This window comes from Sitophilus oryzae, unplaced genomic scaffold (genome assembly GCF_002938485.1).
Source record: "Sitophilus oryzae breed Bouriz unplaced genomic scaffold, Soryzae_2.0 scaffold_845_pilon_pilon, whole genome shotgun sequence".
Classification (NCBI taxonomy): Eukaryota; Metazoa; Arthropoda; class Insecta; order Coleoptera; family Curculionidae; genus Sitophilus; species Sitophilus oryzae.
This window is the reverse complement of record NW_022147467.1, coordinates 1706419-1728689: the sequence shown is the minus strand read 5'-3', so window position 1 is coordinate 1728689 and position 22271 is coordinate 1706419. Positions and strand designations below refer to the sequence as shown.

Here is a 22271-nt window from a genome sequence, read left to right as displayed (position 1 = left end):
CGACAACCAATAAAAAAAGGAAAAAAATTCAAACCAATATAAAGAGGGATGTTGAATTCCCTTGCTTTCTCTATGATTTGGCGTATATTCAGAAGATGTTCCCGAGTGCCTCTACCCTTGGTGAAACCTGCTTGTTCTGCTGGAATTTCTCTTTCTAGAAAAGCTTTCAATCTTTCATTTATAATTTGCAACATTACTTTACTGGCATGTGAGATGAGGGAAATTGTCCGATAGTTGCTGCACTTATGTATTCTTGTGGAGAATGACAATGGTAGAGTGTGTCCAATCGTCGGACCATTCTCCTGTGTGCCATATTTTATTACAGATCAGATGAAGCATTTTTAATCCAGGTTCTTTAATAGCTTTTATTATTTCTGCTGTTATGAGGTCTAAACCTGGTGCTTTATGGTATTTTAATTTGTTTATGGCCAATTCAACTTCACTTGTAAGGATTTCCGGTTCTTTCTCTGAATTTTCGTGGTGGTCGACATAGTTATATTTTAGTATTGTTATATATTTTAGGTAGTGTATAATTTTCACTGTCCTTGTATAATTCTTCGCAATATGATCTCCACACCTCAATAATGTCTTCTTTTTTTGTTCTTAGAGTTCCATTTTAATCTTCGTTTGCTGAAGTTCTGGCTTTAAAGTCCCTGGTAATATATTTTATTTTTTTGAAGAGGTCTCTTGATATGTTATTTAGACTGCGTCCCTCGATTTCTTTGCATATATCAGAGTAAAATTGTTGTTTGTCTCTTTTTGCTCCTTGTTTATTGTCTTATTCTGGTATTTTTGGAATATTTGGTTAGGTATTATTTGATTTGGATCTATTTAGTGGCAAAAACATTCCTTTAACTTTCTTCCTGAAACACTCTATAAGCAAAGATAAATAAAAACACACATCCCTATGTACACCCTCTCTCTCCACCCTGTTAAACTTGCGATCCTGCGCCCTGCGTCAGCGTTTAAATAATCCAATTCCGCCGGAGCAACAGCCAGTGCGGCTCGAAGACACGCTCAATCAACAAGTCTTCCTGCCGAGGCGCGGCGGGCGGCAGGTGGTTGGCTGGCGATCGGCAGGACTCGCGTCCTTTCCAAACATGTCCATCGCGGTCAAACTCAAACAGTTCCAGGTGGCCAGGACCAAGGGCGAGAAACTGGCCAAAATCGAGTTCAGGGGTGAGTCTAGAGTTTAAATAAAAATTCGTACGTTGAGTGAAATAAATTATTTGACCTATTTTTCTGCAATGTTTATATTTTTTGTTTATTGGCTTTTTTTTGTTTTGTTGAAATTATTTGTTGACGTTATGTTTGTTTTTAATTTTTATACAAAATATTAAATACATATTATATACATTCGTTTTTATATTTTTTGTATTAGTAAGAAACTTTTAGTTCGTTAATTAGAATATTAAATTATTTTTAGTTTCTTTTCCTATATTTACAGGGTAATACAAATTCGACCATCACCATTGCGTTCTAAAAAACTATACGAGATTCGAGGACGATTAAATTAAATGGCATTAATTATTAGGCACATTAATGCACAACTTTGCTCTAAATTAATCATCGTCGTATTTCCTATATTTTTCGAGATACCAATGGTGGGGGTTGAATTTGAATTACCCTGTATAGCTGTTTATTAATGTTGATTTAATTGGTTTTCAAATTATATTTGATAACGATAGTTTAATAATATAATACCACTCACCAGCACGAAAAACCAAACCAAACTATACATTAAAATATATTCATGTATTTTAAAATTTCATAATATTGTGTTCTAGTCTCGGTTCTAGTGGACCGATTTTGATGATTTTTTAAGAAATTTGTAGTTAAATTATTTGGCTTTTTAATGACGCTTTCTAAATTAAAAATTAAAGTTTTCATCTGTTAATTATACGAGGGAAGACAAAATGTTGATATTTTGGTGAAAGTTTGAAACATCCTGTGGAGTACGTTAACAAATCAAGGAATTTAAAAATAATTTTATCATCTAGGTATATCTTTTCTCGATAGTTTGTTTTTTGATTTATCTCAATAGCTTTTTTTTAAATATTCGCTTTTGAAGAAGACACTAACATTTTTTCGTATTTTTTACATTAAAACCATGCCTTTGCTTTTGGTCCTAGTCAACAGACCTATAAAATAGTGTTTATGATTTATGTAATGTCACTGTCCCTGAAAAATCATATTATTATTGTCTGTTGGGTAGTCACTCTAGTAGATATGATTTTAATTCCAAAAGTTGATCTTTACAATGAAGAATTAAAGCAGCAATAGCCATTGTATCATGCCATAGCCGATACTTCAGAACTTAAAACCATCTCTACTAGGAGCCGGAGAGCTGGCGAAATATTTAGAGAACATATTTTAGGCAAGTTAGAATAACAAAAAAAAAATAAACTTTAATAACTTGTGAACCTAGAATCATAAGTCTGGCTGGAGGGTTGGGGGTATTTCGCTACTGCGCAACCCATAACATTTGCAAAAAAATAAATCCAAAATACATTCTTTAGGCAACTTGAAATTTGTTTATTCTTAAATTTTAACATCTATTTAACCTAGAAATAAGTATGCTAGCCTTTTTTCTCGGGTTTAAAGTGTAACCCGACCATTCCAAATATGTTTAATTATTATACCTGGAAAACATAGTTTAGGCATTCTAAAATTTTTACAGCGTGTTTATTAGATAATATTAAAAAATATGTGTTAATTGCCAGACGAATTCAATGGGATTTAATACTTGCCAGACGCGAATAAAGATTTTAAATGAGCGCGACAAAAAAGTCTTATGAGTATCTATAAGCGCGAGAAAGATAGTTTATTGAGACCCGTCGGCAGCCAATGATGAGCCGATGGGGCTGACGTAACAGTATTTTGGAGTGAGTACTTCAAATTTTCATAAAAACAATTTTTTTCGGTTTCATTTCAATTATTTGCAGGCTTTTAATTCAGAGATTATTTTGTTGGAATTAAGTTACCATCTACAAATATGTATTTATAAATTAAATATTGACGTGCATAGTGTAAATAGTTTAGAATAATTACTGTAAATAAATATTTTAGTAACTACTAATTTTGCTACTAACTACTAAATCACAATGGATAAAAAGCATTTAAATTGTGTAGTTTGTAAAAAAGTTACTAGTGACAAAGTTATTGTTTCGAAGGCAGACTACAAAAATGCAAAGAATTTTTAAAAGTGCGCCAACAACATGGTTTAAAATTTAAAGAAGTGGTTTTGCTAGAAAACGTAGTCCCGACAAAAGGGTACCAAGTACAGTGCTAAAAAAATAAGTATTCTGGAATTTTATTAAAGTACCATTGTTAATCTTTCTAAATAGATTCAAAAGTAAGTAAAAGTGCTTTACGTAAGTAAGTAAAAGTGACTTTTTTATATTGTCAATCAGGTCGCAAAAATTAATAATAATATAATATGTCACAAAAGTATAATAATAATTATACTTTTGTGACGTTTGAAAAAAAATATATTTAATATTATGCTAATTTTTAAATAATTATTCGTCTTTTTATTCTTTCAGATACAAAATACTTAAATTAAAAAGTCTTATTGAAAGGATTTCATATCATATGATATGGATATCATCATACATTTTTATTAAAAAATGTTTATTTTTATTTATTCAATATTAGTTTTTTTTTTTAATTTTTACGACTCCAAAATGCTGTTACGTCAGTTGCATCGGCTGCCGACGCACAGTGGTCTAAATGGAAAAATTACGGGGACACTCAATTTTGTTTTTGAAAAAAGGGAAATAATTGTTATTTATAATGTTTTTATGTAAAATTACACTCATCAAAAAGACTTTTTACATTTTTACCTACCTATTTTATATACAGGGTGTTCAATTAGTGCGACAAAGTCCGGTATCTCGTTTGCTATTAAGAATTTTAAAATAATGCTAATTCAAAAGTTATAAGTAATAATGAATTGCTTCTTGTTAAAATATTTTTAATTATACGGGGTGTGTCAGAAAAGTGCTACAGACCAAACTTCAGTTTTTTTAAATAAAACACCCTATATAATTTTTAAGATTTCAATTCCTGGTACTTTTTCCAGCATTTGAATGGTTTATACCATGTGTATCAAAAGTTACAGCCATTTTTATTTTTGACGCTCTATACCGTTTACAGTACCTAATATTATTTTGTTTTATTGCGTCAGGATATTAACAAGATGGTATTTTGTCATTTTATTTGTTGAATTTACAAGTGAATATTACAACTTAAAACAACGTTGAAAATGATATTGTATTGATGGGTATTTTAACTGAATGTATTTACTGGTCTACAAAATGTTATCTTTATCAAGGCTTTCTCTGAAGAAAATAGTCGCATCTCGTTGTTTAACCTTTCTAAATTTTTTATTTTTGCCAACTCTTCTGGACTAGAAATCGTAGCTTTTTTGATGGCAAAAGCAACATTTCTCTTTCCTTTTTTTGTATATCCAGTCTGTGTAGCAAACGCAAGTTCAGCAGGACATATTGAGAAACCAATTCTTGTGTACGTCTTCTCTTAATTCTAGTACTAACAACACTAAATTCTCTGGAGTTCTTTCGCGAAGGCGTTTTTGCATGTTGCTGAAAGGTGCTTTGGCGTCATCATCGTCACCAGTAGGGATGCGTTGTTTGACAAAGTCGGCCATCTTTTTTCTCACAACTAAAGAAGTGGCACTTCCCATCCAGCCATTTTCATTCAAAAGCTCAAATAAGTGTTTTCGAATCACGCCCGAAACTGTACATAATAGGAAAAAAATAAAAATTTCACAAAACTGCACCTATCAGCAGCTCAGTATATTGTTACACGATAGGCAGATATACTAGCTTTGAAATAAATTGAGTTTGACGGTGAAGAAAAGGGTCGTTTTTTTCTGAGCCTTCCATTCTTTAAACTTCAATAAAATTGTAAATACTTCTTTGATAACTAATTATATCAAAATTCGTGTTTCGAAATAAGTAACTAAACTTACCTAACAAATGAGCAGACATGTCTGAATTAAAAAACAAACCACGATATTCTGATCTCAACACAACTACCAAAACGAACTTCAGGATACTCGAGAACAAATTCTATATAAATGAACATTTATATTTTTGTTTACTTTGTCCTCAATTTTATCGCATTCCGATCCACCAAATACAAAACTCTGATATACAAGTAAGATGGGACTTTATTCTATTTATAAAATTATACATACTATCAGTCTTCAGTTAAGACAAACTTGTCACCTAATGTCCCCGTAATTTTTATGTTTAGACCACTGTGCGACGAGTCTCAATAAAATATCTTTCTCGCGTTTATAGATACTCATAAGACTTTCTTATCCCGCTCATTTAAAATATTTATTCGCGTCTGGCAAGTATTAAATCCCATTGAATTCGTCTGGCAATTAACACATATTTTTTAATATCATCTAATAAACACGCTGTAAAAATTTTAGAATGCTTAAAGTATGTTTTCCAAGTATAACAATTAAACATATTTGGAACGGTCGGGTTACACTTTAAACCCGAACAAAAAGTCTGGCATACTTATTTCTAGGTTAAATAGATGCTAAAATTTAAGAATAAACAAATTTCAAGTTGCCTAAAGAATGTTTTTTGGATTCATTTTTTTGCAAATGTTATGGGTTGCGCAGTAGCGAAATACCCCCAACCCCCCAGCCAGACTTAGGATTCTGGGTTCACCAGTTAATAAACTATATACATTTTTAGTTATTCTAGCTTGCCTAAAATATGTTCTCTAAATATGTCGTCAGCTCTTAGGCTATAGAGTGACCATCTCTACTAGAGAAACGCCAATAAACAATAATAATATGACTCTTCAATAACAGTGACATTACAAAAACAATAAACACTATTTTAGAAGTGTGTTGATGAGGACCCAAAATCAATGCTAAAATTGCTCTAAATCATTACTGTATGATTTCGCTAAAAAACGCTAAACATCGACATACAATTAGAACGACTACGCAATTAAAATAAATAGAAAAAAAAAACTCTACAAAGAGATATATAATCCAATTCCGCCGGTTTACAATCTGCATATACACACTTCCGTTTATTACGTCTCACGTTAAAATAAAATACTAGTTTATACATTCCATTAATCTTTTACTTATGCCAGTTAAGTAAGTTCAAGTATATTGTTCAGGTAGGCTTGCTGCAACATCTTCTTTCAACTTGACAAGTCAAAACTTGAAACTTTCTTGATACTTGCACAAATCCAAATATTTGCGCACAAAGCTTCCAGCACGAGTTTCAGTATACTTGCGCAAGTATACAGGGTTGTTCACCACATACGACACGGAGTATTGTAGCTAAACTATTATATTTTTACAAATTGCAAGTTTTGGGTTCGATGAAGGACTATTAGAGGTACAATTTAAAAATAATTTTACAAGATACAGACAGAGTGTCCCAAATAAGTAAAAAATATCAAAGTTGTATTTTTTTAAATGAAACACCCTGTATATTATTACATTTTTAGTTTCTATGATTACAATAAAGGTAAATTTGATTAAGGTTTATTATACTTAAACCTTACAGTTTTTGAAATATTTTCAATTTTGTGAAATTGCAGTAAACATTTTAAGGCTTCATTTATCCAAGGGTATCAAAGTTTTTAATTCTGAAATATCTACTGAAGTTTATTTATTGATCAGTTATTCTGTTACAATAATAAAAATAATACTACCTTATACAGAGTGTCTAAAAATTTATTTTAAATAATGTCTAGCTTTAAACGCCAATAACTTCTTTAATTTAAATGGAACGCCCTATATATTTTAGGAGTATCAGATGCACAATATAATTGTCTATCAAATTGTATTATACCATTTTTTACCTATCCCTTCAAGTTTTCGAAGAAAATGCATTTTCTTATAATTTAGATCTCATTTATACCCATGGAATATTGACATTTTAGATTGTTTTTAAAGCAACAAATGTACAAAATGTACAGGCTATATAATATTACTAGCCCATTTGTATGCAAAAAGAAAACTATTTAAATCTTTATAAAAGTGTATACCATTAATTAAATATAACACTATTATTTCCACCCATATACTAATTAATTACATACTTAATTGTGTTCGTTAATAAATTATTCTAAATAAATGTGGATTTGAGTCAGAAATCAATATAATAATAAGTTATCAAAATGAACGTCTCTGTTGTTATAAATAAGCAGTTATTAAAAAATGAAATATCATTTTTAAGGTGTTATTTCTTACCACACTGTCTAATGCACATACAAAACTCAGTTTTTTAGTATTTGGGGCAATTATTATTAATCAACGCAAACAGTCAGTTAATGTAGTTTGAATACTGGAATCATATTAATTGGTCCTCTTTAACAAATATTTAAACAGTTTTTTTTTAATTTTTTAATGAAATAAACGAATTATATCGACAATATTAGTATATGTACTCTTTAAAAATTTGGTACATCTTTAAAAATAATCTAAAATGTCAATATTCCATGGGTATATTGATAAATAAGTTCTAAATTACAAAAAAATGCATTTTCTACGAAAACTTGAAGGGATAGGGAAAAAATGGTATTATACAATTTGATAGACAATTAAATTGTGCCTTTGATTGTCATAAAATATACAGGGTGTTCTATTTAAATTAAACAAGTTATTGCCGTTTAAAGCTAATAATTATTTAAAATACATTTTTAGACACTCTGTATAAGGTAGTACTATTTTTATTATTGCAACGCAATAACTGATCAATAAATAAACTTCAGTAAATATTTAGTATTAAAAATTTTGACACCCTTAGAGAAATGAAGCCTTAAAATTTTTGCTGCAATTTCACAAAATTGAAAATATTTCAAAAACGGTAAGGTTTAACTGTAATAAACCATCAAATTTACCTTTATTTTAATCGTAGAAACTAAAGATGTAATAATATACAGTGTTCCATTTAAAAAAATACAACTTTGATATTTTTTACTTATTTGGAACACTCTGTATCTTGAAAAATTATTTTTAAATTGTACCTCTAATAGTCCTTCATCGAACTCAAAACCTACAATTTGTAAAAATCTCATCGTTTAGCTACAATACTCTGTGTCGTATGTGGTGAACAACCCTGTAGTTTGACAAAAGCCAGTATCTGAGACGGTCGCACAGAGGGTAGTTCTCTATCTCCGATATCAGTCATACAAACTTTTAAAGCATGAATGATCGTCGTCTCGGCGTACTCAGTGATGAGGTGTCCTGATGTTTCCTCATTTTCTCCACAGAATCTGCATTCGCCGTTATTTCTTAGCTACAGTCTGTGGCTGCTAAAAACCCCGCGACAATCCGAAGATTTCTCCAAAAAAAATCCGAAGATTGTTCTTACTTAATCAAGAAATTGTTCCGTTTCTCGGTGGTAAGTCCAGAGAAACTTCTTCGGGTGTGCTAGACCGTTGCAGGATTCCCAACCAGACTACAGATAGTGCTCTTCCAAGATCTTGAATTTTGCTTTGAATTGGTTTTCACTTGGTAAGCAGAACGGGTCTGGTCCTCCAGGCTCCATTATTACCTAATAATCATGGGTCTTATTATCACGTAATATATCCAGCAAAAATGTTAGGGGAGCAACCTCATCTATTTCCAGCCGTTCTTCTGTATTTCATAAGAGTCTTTGTGGCTTTGCTGGAAATGTTCTTAATATGCCTGTTCCATAGAAGTTTACTGTCTAGAGTAATTTCTCAGATATTTAACTTCCTGTGGTGCTAGTATTTTTTCCATCTAGTTGGATTATTTTCAAGTTTTCCATACCTACTTCGTTTTCTGGTGAATGGCACATCCACTACCAAGATCCAGTAGGGGGGAAAATCCTTGCGTTGCGTTGTTATGACAGCTACAGTTTTGGTGTCCATCTAAGCCTCTGCGTCAACACCCGTGTTGACAGCATTTCCCTAAATCAGCAAATACCGGTTCTGTTCACCCCTCTTGTTTCTAGAGATCGCCTGTACTAGCTGTTCTAGGCTTGCCTGTACTAGCTCCATTAATTGGTACAGAGCAGTTTCTCTGGATCTGCCCTGTCTATATACATGCCGACTACCGTGCAGTAGTTTATCCTTTAGATGAGTTTCTCCAATATGGCTGCCCACTACTTTCTCCGTTATTTTTATTATAAACGATGTGAGACTAATAGGCCTAAGTGATTTAGGATTGGTCTAGTCAGTTATGCCCCAAGTAGCATTTTTAGACACAAAATCGAAACAAAATCTCTGCTGAGAAACATTGCGAAACAGTTTCGAAACAAGGATGGTGTTTGTGTCAAGACACCAAAATTCTGGAATTAATTCGACACACTTTTGATACATATTTCTCGTAACATAAATCGCTTTTTGTTTCGAAACATTTTACCAAAATATGTTTTCGCTACATAAGCAATAACAATAAAGATCTAACACAAATTTTTCGAAACTTTTAAAAAACAGATGTGGCTCACATTTACGAAAGTTTCGTACCCGTTTTATGTCTATGTTAAATTTTCCATAATTTATTTGGTATTCTGTCAAATATGTTTAAAAAGTTGCCGCAACTATGTTTAATTAATAATAATAATAACTGATTTTGGAGACGATATTACGCTCACAAAATTTAAATAAAAATACAAAAAAAAATAATTTTTATTTATTTTTTAAATTTAACATACAAAACCTTACTTTACGTTTGGATTTTGTTCTGCAGTTTTTGCATTTAAGCATTCAACTTAAGCATTCTTCAAGTTTTTATAGTGTACTATAACTAAGTACAGTAGACTACTATAATTAAAAAAGTAGAAGGCAGGACATATGGTGCAAGCAAACGTTTTTTTTTCTCTTTTTTTCCATAAAAATATTTTAACTATTTTGACCAGAAGTTTTGATTGGCGTTGTTGACAGTAGACTAGTTCTAAATTTCTACACAGATAGCGCTGAATCGAAATATTTTGGAAACATGGGTTTCCCTTTTTTTTCATTTTGTGTCAAAAAACTGACACGATTGTTAGAAAAATTGCCTAAAATGTGTGCAAAAATACTACTTAGGATGCTTATTCCCGTTTGCATTCCAAATGTGTAATAACTTATTTCTTTGTAAAATAAAATAAACTACTTTGAAAATTAAAATGACAGACACATCTAACACTGTCAAAGAAGGATTTTGTCTTGGACAAGCTAGAGTAACCGTTTCGAAACCTTTTTTCTTTTTTATCTACATCTCCATACACTCCCTCCTGAGAATATTAGCTTCAATTTCGACAGACAAGGCTACGTCAACGATCCGGAAAAATGTTTTCGACCTTCTAGCGTCAATTCGAAAAAAGCCTGTCGCATTATCGTACGTATTTTTCGAAGCAGAAATGTTTCCTTTACATTAAAAACACATTTTACACGTTTCTGTGTTGCGAATGGAAATTTTAGGCGGATTTCTCAAGTTGAAGAATTGTTAAGGGATTTTTGAGAAGAAGTTTAAAAGCTTTAACACGCTTATTCGCTATACAGGAACCAGCGTTGTAATTTATTCTTTTGGGAAAACCGCCACAAAAATCAACACTAAAAATAAAATAGAAATCCTAGTGGCATTTTAGTAGCTTTTTCGATGAACATAAATGTGTGGCGGATAAAAAAATAAAGAACATCAAGGGTTTTTTTAAGCAAGGCATAGAGATTTTTAATTTGATTAAAGAACTCCTAGAAGGTATACCGGGTGTGTCTTGAAAGGGACTCACCCCTATAACTTTTTTAATTTTTCAGATAGAAAAAACGAGATTTGGTATGTTAGTACATGATATAAACTAGGATTGATTGACATATTCAATTGTTTAAAAAAATCATCCCGATCCATTCACAATTTTTTGAGCCACCCTGTAGAAGTTAAATTCTTTTCCTGGAATACATAGTAACACATACTTTAGGTTGGCACTTATACAAAATTTCTAAGTTTTTTATTATAGGAACTACAGATGCTACTATTTACGGCAACTTTTTGGGGACCCTTACAACATCGTACCCTTACAACATCGTACACAGAATAAAAATGGCTTTAATTTGACATATAAATAACCAAAAAAATTTGTGAGCGTAATATCGTCTCCAAAATTAGTGTTTTTAACACAGCCATGGCACTCTAGATTGAAATTTAAAATACGATTTTTAAGCGTAAGTTGGCCTACTTATGGTATGCCAATCTATTCAAGGTGTCATTTTTATCGAATAAAGTAAAAAATAACCGAGGGTGCAATTTAAAAATCAAAAGTTATAATCATTTCCGGTGAAACAGGAAGTGATCGAAACTAATTGAATACGTAAATCAATCCTAATTTATGTCATATGCTAACATACCAAATCTTATTTTTTTATCAAATAAAAAAGTTATAGAGGAGAACCACTCTTGAGAAACACCCGGTATATTATGATCTTGGCCCTAGCTATACATTCTGTATAAATAAATAAAATCAGAGAAAAAATGCAATCGCAGTAATCGAGTTTTTGCATTGTTTTCGTTTTCACCCGGTATATTCCGTTAGTGTAGTAGCCCGTTCACACAAATGGTAGGTACTCTAATAATTGACCAACTATAAAATGCTTCAATGGACCATAATTACATTCGCAACAATATCGCAAATCGCAACTCCGAGAAGTTCAAACTCGCAGACAGAAGGTTATCACGGTCCTAGTTTACAAAATCACGATTCCAGCAAAATCGCAACTCGGAACTATCCCAAGTAACATTTTAAGTTCCTTTAGGTTATATATTCTCAAGGTTAGTTATATAAACGTTTAATAAATGTCTCATTGGTATCTTACAGTGTTTTGATTTATATAAGTGTAGCGTTGGTTACTTATCACTAATAGTAACCTTGAAATGTTGTTTATCACTTTCCTTATAAAACTAGAGGTTCTTGTTACTAGGTTTCATAGTAAGGTTTTATAAAGGTGTTCACTTCTATTTTATATAACTTCTGGTAAAATTAATAATAATAATACAACTTCTGACAAGCAGCGTCCGTTTAGGTTTAACGCAGAAGTGTTTACAAAAAATAACTATTTTATTTTGTAGATTTTTCTTGCAGTGCAGTGGCGAAAAACCCATAAGGATATTTTTAGATAGATGAATCCGCCACATAGGTATAGACATTTTTTATAACTTCTGGTATTAGGTGTTATAAAGGTACGCAAGATATACATTATATAATTAAAGGTGTTATTAAGAACCATTATGTAACCAATAATACTACAAGTTATATAATTGTTCCCTCAAATCGTTTCTTTGCACCTTTCAAATGTTTGCATGCTTTATATAACCTAATGCCATAACCTCAAATTTTTAATATAATCAAAACAAATAATACATTAGCAAGCAAAGCAATTCGGTATTATAATGAATAATAAAAAAATAAACTGGACAAAACACAAAAATACATCTACGTTCAAAAGAAAGGTTCTTCAGAATTTAAAAAAAAATAGGAATAATCCAAACCTCATTCAAACTACATCTACCAATATTGAAAGCTAACATGCAAATTTACCATCCACAAGCAGAGATCAGGATCAACCTGAGATATTTCCAACAGAAAGTTGCCAAAACGGTCAGGAACAGGAAGATGCCTGGTTAAGGCATTCTCTAACATAAGAGAATGAGCTTTGCGCTTTAACTTACACATTCTGCACTTAAAAAGCTTTTTTCTATAGTCAATTCAATCATAACTGTTCTACCAAAGTACCAAAGGACCCTAGAACTCTTTTGCAAACTCCTACCACCAACATTTGATCAAATTGAACCAATGTATTATTTCAATTTTATGAGGTTATGTCAGGCCCTAGATACTCAATAGTAATTTTATGGGACTACAAATTTAGTTTCTTCCGCATCGCCAGACGGCGCAAAAGACATGAAAGTACAGGTTTCTAATTTATATACGAAGATGACATGACAGCTTCTATATTTACTATCATCTATGGTCTAGTTTTGATCTAGTTGTCAAAATGTTGGTGATCCGTCAAATTATTTTTAAATAATTATTAATTCAGATATTCCTGATTTGCCGGAAAGTTCGGTGATTTGTGTTTATAGTTTGTGTTTTTATTAGTTTGTGCATTTTGATATTTACGGTCGATCACCATTTTCGTGTTAGATACTAAACTTTTTTATTAAAGAAATTTTTTTGAACATCTTAGGAATAATATATTTATGAACGAAATAAAAAAATGTTTAATCATAAATAAGTAAGTACATAGTTGGTAAAGTAGTATTTTTAGTAACAGTAAATTAGTAGTCTATAATATTTTTGCTATATTATAATTTATTTGTTAAATCAAAAAAAATAGGCGCTATGTGCTCTATTGTTGGTGTTTAAAATGTACCTATGTATTCATAATTTTATTTTTAGTTTTGAATATGTTACATTTCTAATGATTTAATAAAACATAAAATATAGTAAAAAAGTCTATATTTTTTATATTTTACAAGGAATAAGTTTGTGCTTTAATAACGTTACCGTTTTAGTTAGCGTTAATAAATAACGGAACGCTAAAATTCTGTCATGCCAAAACTCTCCATTAGTATCTTCCGGATCACCAGGTAGCTCTGAATGAAGGACTTTTTTGTTTTATATCAGTGTCCAATCTATCTCTAGTACGTGACATTAGTCTATGGGTTATGTTTTGTTTTCTGCACATTTTCTGTCAAATTGCTGTAATATCAAACTTCGTTCGCAGGGTATCGCTGCAGTCGACACCACGAGTTATATAAAGGATTTCTGGGTGACTAAAAGTAGCCATAAATACCCCGGCATTTATAATGGTGATTTGTATCACCTTTAGTTGTATAAAACACTAAAATTGGTGTACTCATTTACGCAAACTTAAGTAACCAAATATATATAATGGTTGATGAGTATGTTATAGACCCTAAAGTAATATATAGCACTTTAAATATAATGGACGCCATTATTATTGATGTCTTCATTTTTGGCTACAATGAGTATTTCTAAAATAACGTTGAAAACTGGTACAAAACTATATTTTGGCCAGTTGCCAGTTATTTCTATGTATTAAAAAAGTCGTATGTTCTATTATTTATTTTAATAAATTTTACTTTCATTACAAAAATTTTACCAAATTTTTTTTGTTTATAAAAAAATCTATTAAATAATTTTGCTTTTGGGGGCGCATGTGTTTTTTGGAGGTAAAATTGATTTTCACACAGTAAATTTAATATCGCATATGTATTTAGTACTCTGGATAGGCACAATAGATGTTATTAAGCCAGTAATTTCTATAAGTCATTTGCATAACGCAAACGCTATTGTAGGTTATGACAGGGATGGCGTTATTTTGTCTCTTTCGTTTCTGGTCTGGATTATCTGCGTAGGAAAACTTGGAGCAATAAGATCATATCTGTTTTTTATGTTAAAAAAAGAGGCAAATATTAAAGTAGTTAGTCAGAAAGAAACAAGTATATATTCAAAAAAGGCGCATGCGCGATATTTCTATGGAGGTAGTCTCTGGGAACCTTCTCAACACCACTATATAACTATTATATACCCTTCTTCAATTTTATAGCGGTAACTCGATAGGATATATAAAGGTGTTGAGAAAGTTTTCAGGACTTTGGTTGCACACCTTGAGTGTTAAGGGTTACCACAGGAACAGTTATATAATGGACCGTTTAGGGCATATAAGTGTTATATAATGATTACCAATAACTCACGACAACCATTCTAGATGCGTTTAGGTTGTATAATATGGTGTTGGGAAGTTTCCTAACACACTTATAAAACAAAAAAATGTTTCTTGGGACAGTAATATTGGTTGCCTAAATTGAAACTCGCAGTCGCAGTTTCCTATGAGAGCTAATCACAGGTTGCGATTGCGTTTTAAAATCGCTGCGCATGAATCGTAGTTTGCGATTTGTTGCTCATCTCTAATTATTATATTTACTCTGTATTTAATTTAAATCGAATCCGCAGCGATATTGTGTCATCCATGCAGATTGTTATCATTATTTACAACCCAATTACAAACTTTATATGAACGGTAAAGGTGTGGTTTACTGACAAAGTTTGCACTGACAACACTGAACGTATATCAAATCATATTACCCGAGATTCGAGAAGTTTAAATTACAAATTGTGTACTGGCAATGTAACTTACTTATGACACAGTTTGCATAAGTACGCCAGTTATTAAGAGACATCAAATATGGTTAGAGCAAAGCAGCAAATATGGTTAACTCCTTGTAAAATAAGTCAGGAGGTCAAGTTAGATCTCAATTCAGAGTAATAATAACTGTCAAAAAAAAATGAATTATAAGTACGGGCCCTGAATATTGGCTCATCATAGTTAGAAATGATCTCTTTTAAAGAAAGAAACGCATGATTATTAACAATAAAATTAATATAAGGTTTAAGTTAACTTTATAAATAATTCATTCTTTTAACTCTTTAAAAAAATAATCTAAATACTATTTATTTTTATAATTTCTTTCGAATGATTTAGAAATTTCCTTAAACACAATTTCACTTCAGGATTTCATAATATACCTGAAAAAAAATACAAAATATTAGTTCTCATTTCAATCAATTTTTTTCTGGAATACTCTATATCCTGCGGAATATCTAAAATATCTCCTGTTTCCTTTATACAGGGTGGCTGTTATGTATGGAAATGGAAACGGTCGATTATATTAGGTAAAAGATAGGAGGTACCGCAAAGAGTTAAATACAAAAGTTATAGGATTTTTAAATATCTATTAGCGAATACTAAATTTAAGTATACAGGGTCGGTCATAAAGTCGTGGCACATAAGAGTTTCATTTTTTTAAATAGAACCCCCTGTATATTATGGCATATTTCAATTCTTCCTTCAATTCTAAGCAAGAATCGAAATACAAGCAACCGGAAACGGTTGGTTTGAGGTACATTGTATATATCTCGATTTTTGCTTAGAATTGAAAGAAGAATTGAAATATGCAATAATATACAGGGGGTTTCTATTTAAAAAATGAAACTTTTATGTGCCACGATTTTATGACCGACCTTGTATACCTAAATTTATTACTCGCTAATAGATATTTAAAAATCCTATAACTTTTGTATTTAACTTTTTGCGGTACCTCCTATATTTTACCTAATAATCGACCGTTTCCCTACTTAACAGCGACCCTGTATATTTCCCAACACATAGTATTCTCTCAAATTTAACAACTGTAATGTAAATTTTTTACATACTCAATGAATATTCTATGCAAATAACTAAAGTAGAAAGAGCATTGATAATATGTAGAAGTCGATTTAGAAAGAGAAACAATTTGCCTTAAGACAAATTAAGATTAATTTTGTTGTTAAAACAGCCAACCATTGAAGTTAAGTGTAAATTAACTTTGATTAAAACTTTATAGAAAATCAAACACTATCTGCTACCCAACAACTTGTAATATTAAGTACACTTTTACTTACTAAAAGCAGGTTGCTTAAAAAAATAAGACTTTGAATAATTTGATAATGAAATAAATTTGAACAAACCATACGATTCCATGGTGTGTTTTAAATTGATGCAAATATTTTCAGGGCTGGTAGATCTTGTATATTTTATCTTTGTCGTTTTTCCGGTCCAAAATAGTCAAGTTTTTTTACTTTGAAAATTAAAAAAAAAATTGTGTATGCATTATGTGCGCATATTTGAAGTGAAACTTCTTCTTCCTTCTTCCTACTCTATATTAGACAGATTGCCTGTTCATTCTTCACATCATGCCTACAGTTTCAATCGATGGTAAGGTTATCACACACCTTGATTTAAGTAAAAACAATCTTCGGATTGTCACGGGGTTTCTAACAGGACACTGTCTCCTCAACGAACACCTCAGTAGGCTGAAGCTGAGAAACAACGGCGAATGCAGATTCTGTGGGGAATATGGGGAAACGTCAGAACACCTCATCATTGAGTGCGCCGAGACGACGACCATTCGTGCCATGAACTTTGGTACGGCTGATGTCAAGGATGGAGAGCTGGCCTCTATGGAGCCGTCTCAGATACTGGCTTTTGTTAAAGCCTTGAGACTGTATGATGAGTTATAACTGGTTATAGCTCAAGAAAGGGGAACACACAATAGATCTTTAAGGTCGCGGTGACTAACTCCCCTCCTAAACATCCTACATTCTACATTCTACAAGGTTATCACACCATCTTTTTCTTGGCCTTCCCGTACTTCTTCTTCCTAGTGGTGATTTGTCTCGAGCTTATCTTACTATTCTTCCCTCGTCCATTAGGCTTATATGTTCATTCCATTCGCGTTTTCTGCTCAATATCCAATGCTATCCACCTTGCATGTTTATCTTATGTTGTCGCTTCGTTCTCTACCTAGCAGCGTTTTACTTGTTATTTTGCGGAGGATTTTTATCACGCCTGTTTCCAAGAATCTTTTTGTTTTGGCTGTATCCGGTCTGGTTTCTACTATGTAGGTCATTATGGGTCCGACCATAGCCTTGTATATTCTTGACTTGACATCGACACCTATGTTATAGGTTTAGGTACACGTTTAGACATCCAGCCACTCTCATTGCTTTTGTTGTTTGTTGTCTTACCTCGGTTTCGATATCGCCATAACCGGATAACTCTATAACGAGATATTTAAATTTCATTTCTTACTGTATTGTTGTGTTATCCACGACAATCTTGCATCTGATAGGTATTTTTGATGTTGTCAGGCTCTTTGTTTTAGATGCAGAAATGTTATAAGATTTTGCTACTAGATTGAAGCGATATACTAGTCTCTGGATGTCGTCTTCATTTTCTGCGAATAGCACAGCGTCGTCAGCATAACATAGAATTGTGAAACTTCTTACTAAGAGCTATTAAATTGAAGGATTTGAAGGATATATATATTTTTTTATGAATGCTGTTTATAAACTTCAAAAAATTAGAGTTAATATAAAACCGTATACTATTTTAGCTTTATAATTTTATAATGTGTTTTACGATCGGAGAGCTGTGGCCATTAAACCAAAATACTACTTCATCTATATCTCTGAATACTACTAACTGCTACTATAACCAGCAATTTGCTTTTTGTAGTCTGTGGTCTATTTTTGTTTAAATGTTTTGTTCATTATTCATGTTGGGGATTTATTTTTAAATTAATGTTAATCTCTTTTTAAACCCTTTTCTTTTGCATAATCAAGACTGTCACTCTAAATTTTACATTATCACTCTAAATCGCTGTCTTTTTTAGACACATGTCACTTGTCTTGTCATTATTCAATTCATTATTCGAATTCTCAGAATGTTGTTAACAAAAGTTTCATCTTAAAATAAAATTTCTATCAATAACAGTTGTTATCATTTACTGGATTAATAATACAGAAATTACAGCTCCATTACAAACAATGTATTATTTATAGTGTTTACAGTAATTTTATTAATTTATACGAATATTCTCGTTCATTATTGGTTTGAAATAAATATGGCAGTGTCATCCAATGAAAATGCGAGTTACTAACTCTAAACTCTAATTCTGAGCTGGCAAATGAGCTAGATGCTTTACCTAGACCGTTATTCAGAAGTTACAAACCTATCGATGAAAATTTGCAGGAAATCAAGGTTGGTACAGTTTCAAGTTTATTATACTGATTATCTTAGTCGCTTATGGCACAAATCGCTACTCAGTGTTGCCACAAGCTTATTTTTCATCGGGGTAGATTATCACGAGATAACGGGGTTGTTTTACAAAGGAACCTACATCTACCCTGAATAGGGTAGCTGTGGCAACACTGCCGCTATCACTTTTCCTGTCGCTAGCTCGCGCTTCACGGCCGTCTCGCATGCGTCACGGCCGTCATTCAAGGCCGTGTGTTACCCAACGCTTGTAAAGAAGTTTCACTTCAAAAATGAATTGTTTCTTAAACTTTCAGAACTACTGGATTTATTCTGCTTTTTCGTTCCTTTAAATTTAATCTACTACTTATGTTGCCATATTGGCAAAATTTTTAATTGAAAATTTAAACATTAATCAAAATAAAAAATATAAAATAACAACGTTTTCAATTTTTTTTACGAAAAAACTTCATAGACGTGTTACTTGTGTCGAAATATACCACCCCTAAAATATTTTTGTACTTAATTAAGACTCACCTTGTTTAAATTTAAGCTAGCCAAACATTTACCTATAGTAAATCCTTAACAAAAGGATTGTTTTAGATGTAAAGCCTAGTTCAGACACGGCTAGTAATTTAGTCGAGTAGCGAGTACCCACTTACCGATTATCGTTCAGACCAGTTTTAAAATTGAGTTTAGTAGTGCAATAGTGATGTCAAAACTGTTAAAATGGATAAGAAAAGACGTCGTACCGAATTAAATATGGTTATAAAAAGCATAGTAAATATTATTTTGAAAGAAATTGATGAAGAAATATCTGAAAAACCAAACCGTTTATGGGTCAGAAAATGGATCAATAGAAGAAAATCGCTAGGGGCTCAAATAGCATTTTACAAGAGACAAATAGCATTTTACAGAAGATTCTGCAGAATACTGTAATGCAATCAGAATATCAGAAACGCGACATTTCGACAGTTTCGTCAACTAATGTACCTACTTAACTAAACAATGAACTAAACACTCGTGTTCATACTTGTTTTAGTGGCAGTTTAGTAGTTAGTAGCACATGGTGGGGGACTCTACTCGACCGTCAAAATAGAATCGGATGGATCCAGCCGACTAAACTACTACACTAAACTACTCTACTAATTCGTACTGTCCGCACGCACTAAATTACTAAATTACTCGCTACTCGACTAAATTACTATCCGTGTCTGAACTAGGCTTAAATACTAATATAAATAAATATCATTCTAGAAAACAGTATATGAAAAATATGGAAATGTATTTCAGTATCTAGGAAATCAATCTATTCTCTATAACAGATTATAAACGCGTAACGTACATTAAAGCCTGTAATTATTTTCTGAATAAGTAAAAAGGCACAAAACGGAAAAAACATGCGACGCAAAATAAATTATAACTATCAGATCTAGTATATTTATATATAAACTGAAAATATTTAAATCTTTTTATATTGATTTGTTAATAAAAAATAGAATTTTATAAGAAAACTACTTTTAAGAGTCCATTTGCGCTACACCGCTCGGGTCGGTCTCAGAGGTCGGGTAGAGCGGGTGTGCTGTGGAAGGCGGTCCGTTCACGATCCCCCACCGCTTGATTTTTGGTCGGACGCATTCAGTGTAAATCACATCTGAATATTTCCCATATTATTTCAGTGGAGTAAAAACGATATCAAAATGTGTCAAAAATTTTTTTGGAGGTATAACTACATGATATCTATACAGGATTATCAGTTAGGCCTTTGTGCATGTGAAATAACTAATTACGACCTTTTGAGGGTGTCAGAAATTTTTAACTAGCAAAATGTCAAAAATGTATAACCATGTTTTTTTATCTTTCCTACGCGATAACTCCTAAACTAATCAACTTATTCACAAACTCTTTTTTTTAATCGATTGAGAACACATAGGCGGTGATAGCTGAGGTAATTAAAATTCCATAGTGAGTGTATTTTTTTTGGAAAATGGATTAAACTTCAAACATTAACTTTATTGTATCATGATTTTCGGTAAGCGAGAAACTTTTTTATTTGAAGGAATTTTTACATAGTATCTGCGTATGAAATAAAGTAAAAATATTGAAAAAGTTTTTGAAACTTGGTACAATTTTCTAATGCTAATACTTTTCTTGTTATCCTAAATTAAGTTTACGAATAGGCCGCGCGCGAGACCACTCGGGCCTCGCCGCCCGAGACTTTGATTTTATATGGCGACACGGCGGACGCGATGTTCCGTAGGCCTATTTCTGATTATTGTATTGTACCTGCAGTTTGAAATTTAGTTAATTCAGTACGTTATAAATTATTTAGTTATCGACTCTTTAATTTGCAGAAAAACTATAAACAAAAATGATAGGCTTTTTAAATCCTATTATAACGAAACCTAAAAACTATCATAATCATAAATGCTGCGGAAAAAGGCAAAATGATGTATGCTTAATATATTAATTAATAATTGTATATATATTATATTAACAATTATTAATATATTATATTAACAAAAAGAAAACTAGATAAATAGAACGGTTTTGATATTATAATATTTTTGATATGTGATAAAATAGGAAAAAAGGGCAAACATCACAAATTAACATCTAGACAAACAGGTATCTTATGTTGTAACCTATTTTAATAAGATTTTTTAATAAATTCATTGATAATAAAATTGATATGATCGCTAAAATTCCATAGCCAGTATTTTTTTTTGCCAATAGAGCTGAATAATTTGTCATAAACCAGAATAATTTTAATTATTCTTATTTACCAATAAATATAAAAATAATAATAATAATAATATAATTCCATTACATAAATAATTCTATATAATTCTACAGAATGTCCCCAGTTTGTGGAAAAACAAGTGGAAAAACTTTTTATTATTGACATTTTGAGAAAAATGTATTCTTCATAAAAATTTTTGCTTGTTCTAAAATGGTTAATCCGTTTATACTTTTCCAAATTTCCATACCGTTTGTATATTATTGAATTTTTCAGTCTTAAAAATCAAGGGCGTTTCTATGGTAATATAATTTCGATTATATTCTTTGATAGACAGTTATTATTAATTATTGTTTTATTATATGTGAATTTATATATGCATGGGAAATATTGTTGATCGTCATTTCCCAGTCAACTGGACGCCGTTTTTTTTCGATCATACGGTATATTATGTATTTCAATAAAAGCGACAATACTTAGGCAACAATGTTTTCGATCTAGCGTGGTTTAATGACAAAAGGGTAATATGTAATCCTTTTACCTGTTCAAATTAATTGATTAGTATAATGAGACAAGTCGCTGATTCCTACTATTTAGTGGTTTTCATATTTTATTGCAATGAAAATCGCAGTTTTACGTACACAAAACGCAGATTTAATTTAATTTTTTTTAAAAACTCAGAGCAAAATTTAAAATGTCATATGTCAAATAGAAAAAAAATATTACAGTCGAAAGTGATAAAATATCCGATTTTTAAAGAAAAATCTCAATGCAATCGGTAATATTTGCCATGACTACCAACATGAAGCTTTTTTAATCTGCCAATTCGTTTATTTAATCAGGAAAGTGTGCTCAAAGGTTTCAAAAAAAAGAATTTTTATTCATTTCCGATAAAGACAATTAAAATAAAAATTCTCCA

General features: G+C 31.4%; 1 protein-coding gene across 2 annotated transcripts in view; it reads left to right on the top strand.

The window, feature by feature from the left end:
• Positions 1 to 1012: 1012 nt before the first annotated feature.
• LOC115889719 (otoferlin-like) overlaps positions 1013 to 22271 on the top strand; it is a 274808-nt gene continuing 253549 nt past the window's right edge. For both annotated transcript variants that reach the window (XM_030909785.1, XM_030909784.1), the window contains exon 1: positions 1013 to 1179. In XM_030909785.1, coding sequence (XP_030765645.1) covers positions 1101 to 1179 — 79 coding nt within the window. In that variant the 5' untranslated portion in view covers positions 1013 to 1100. The remainder of the gene's footprint in view (positions 1180 to 22271) is intronic.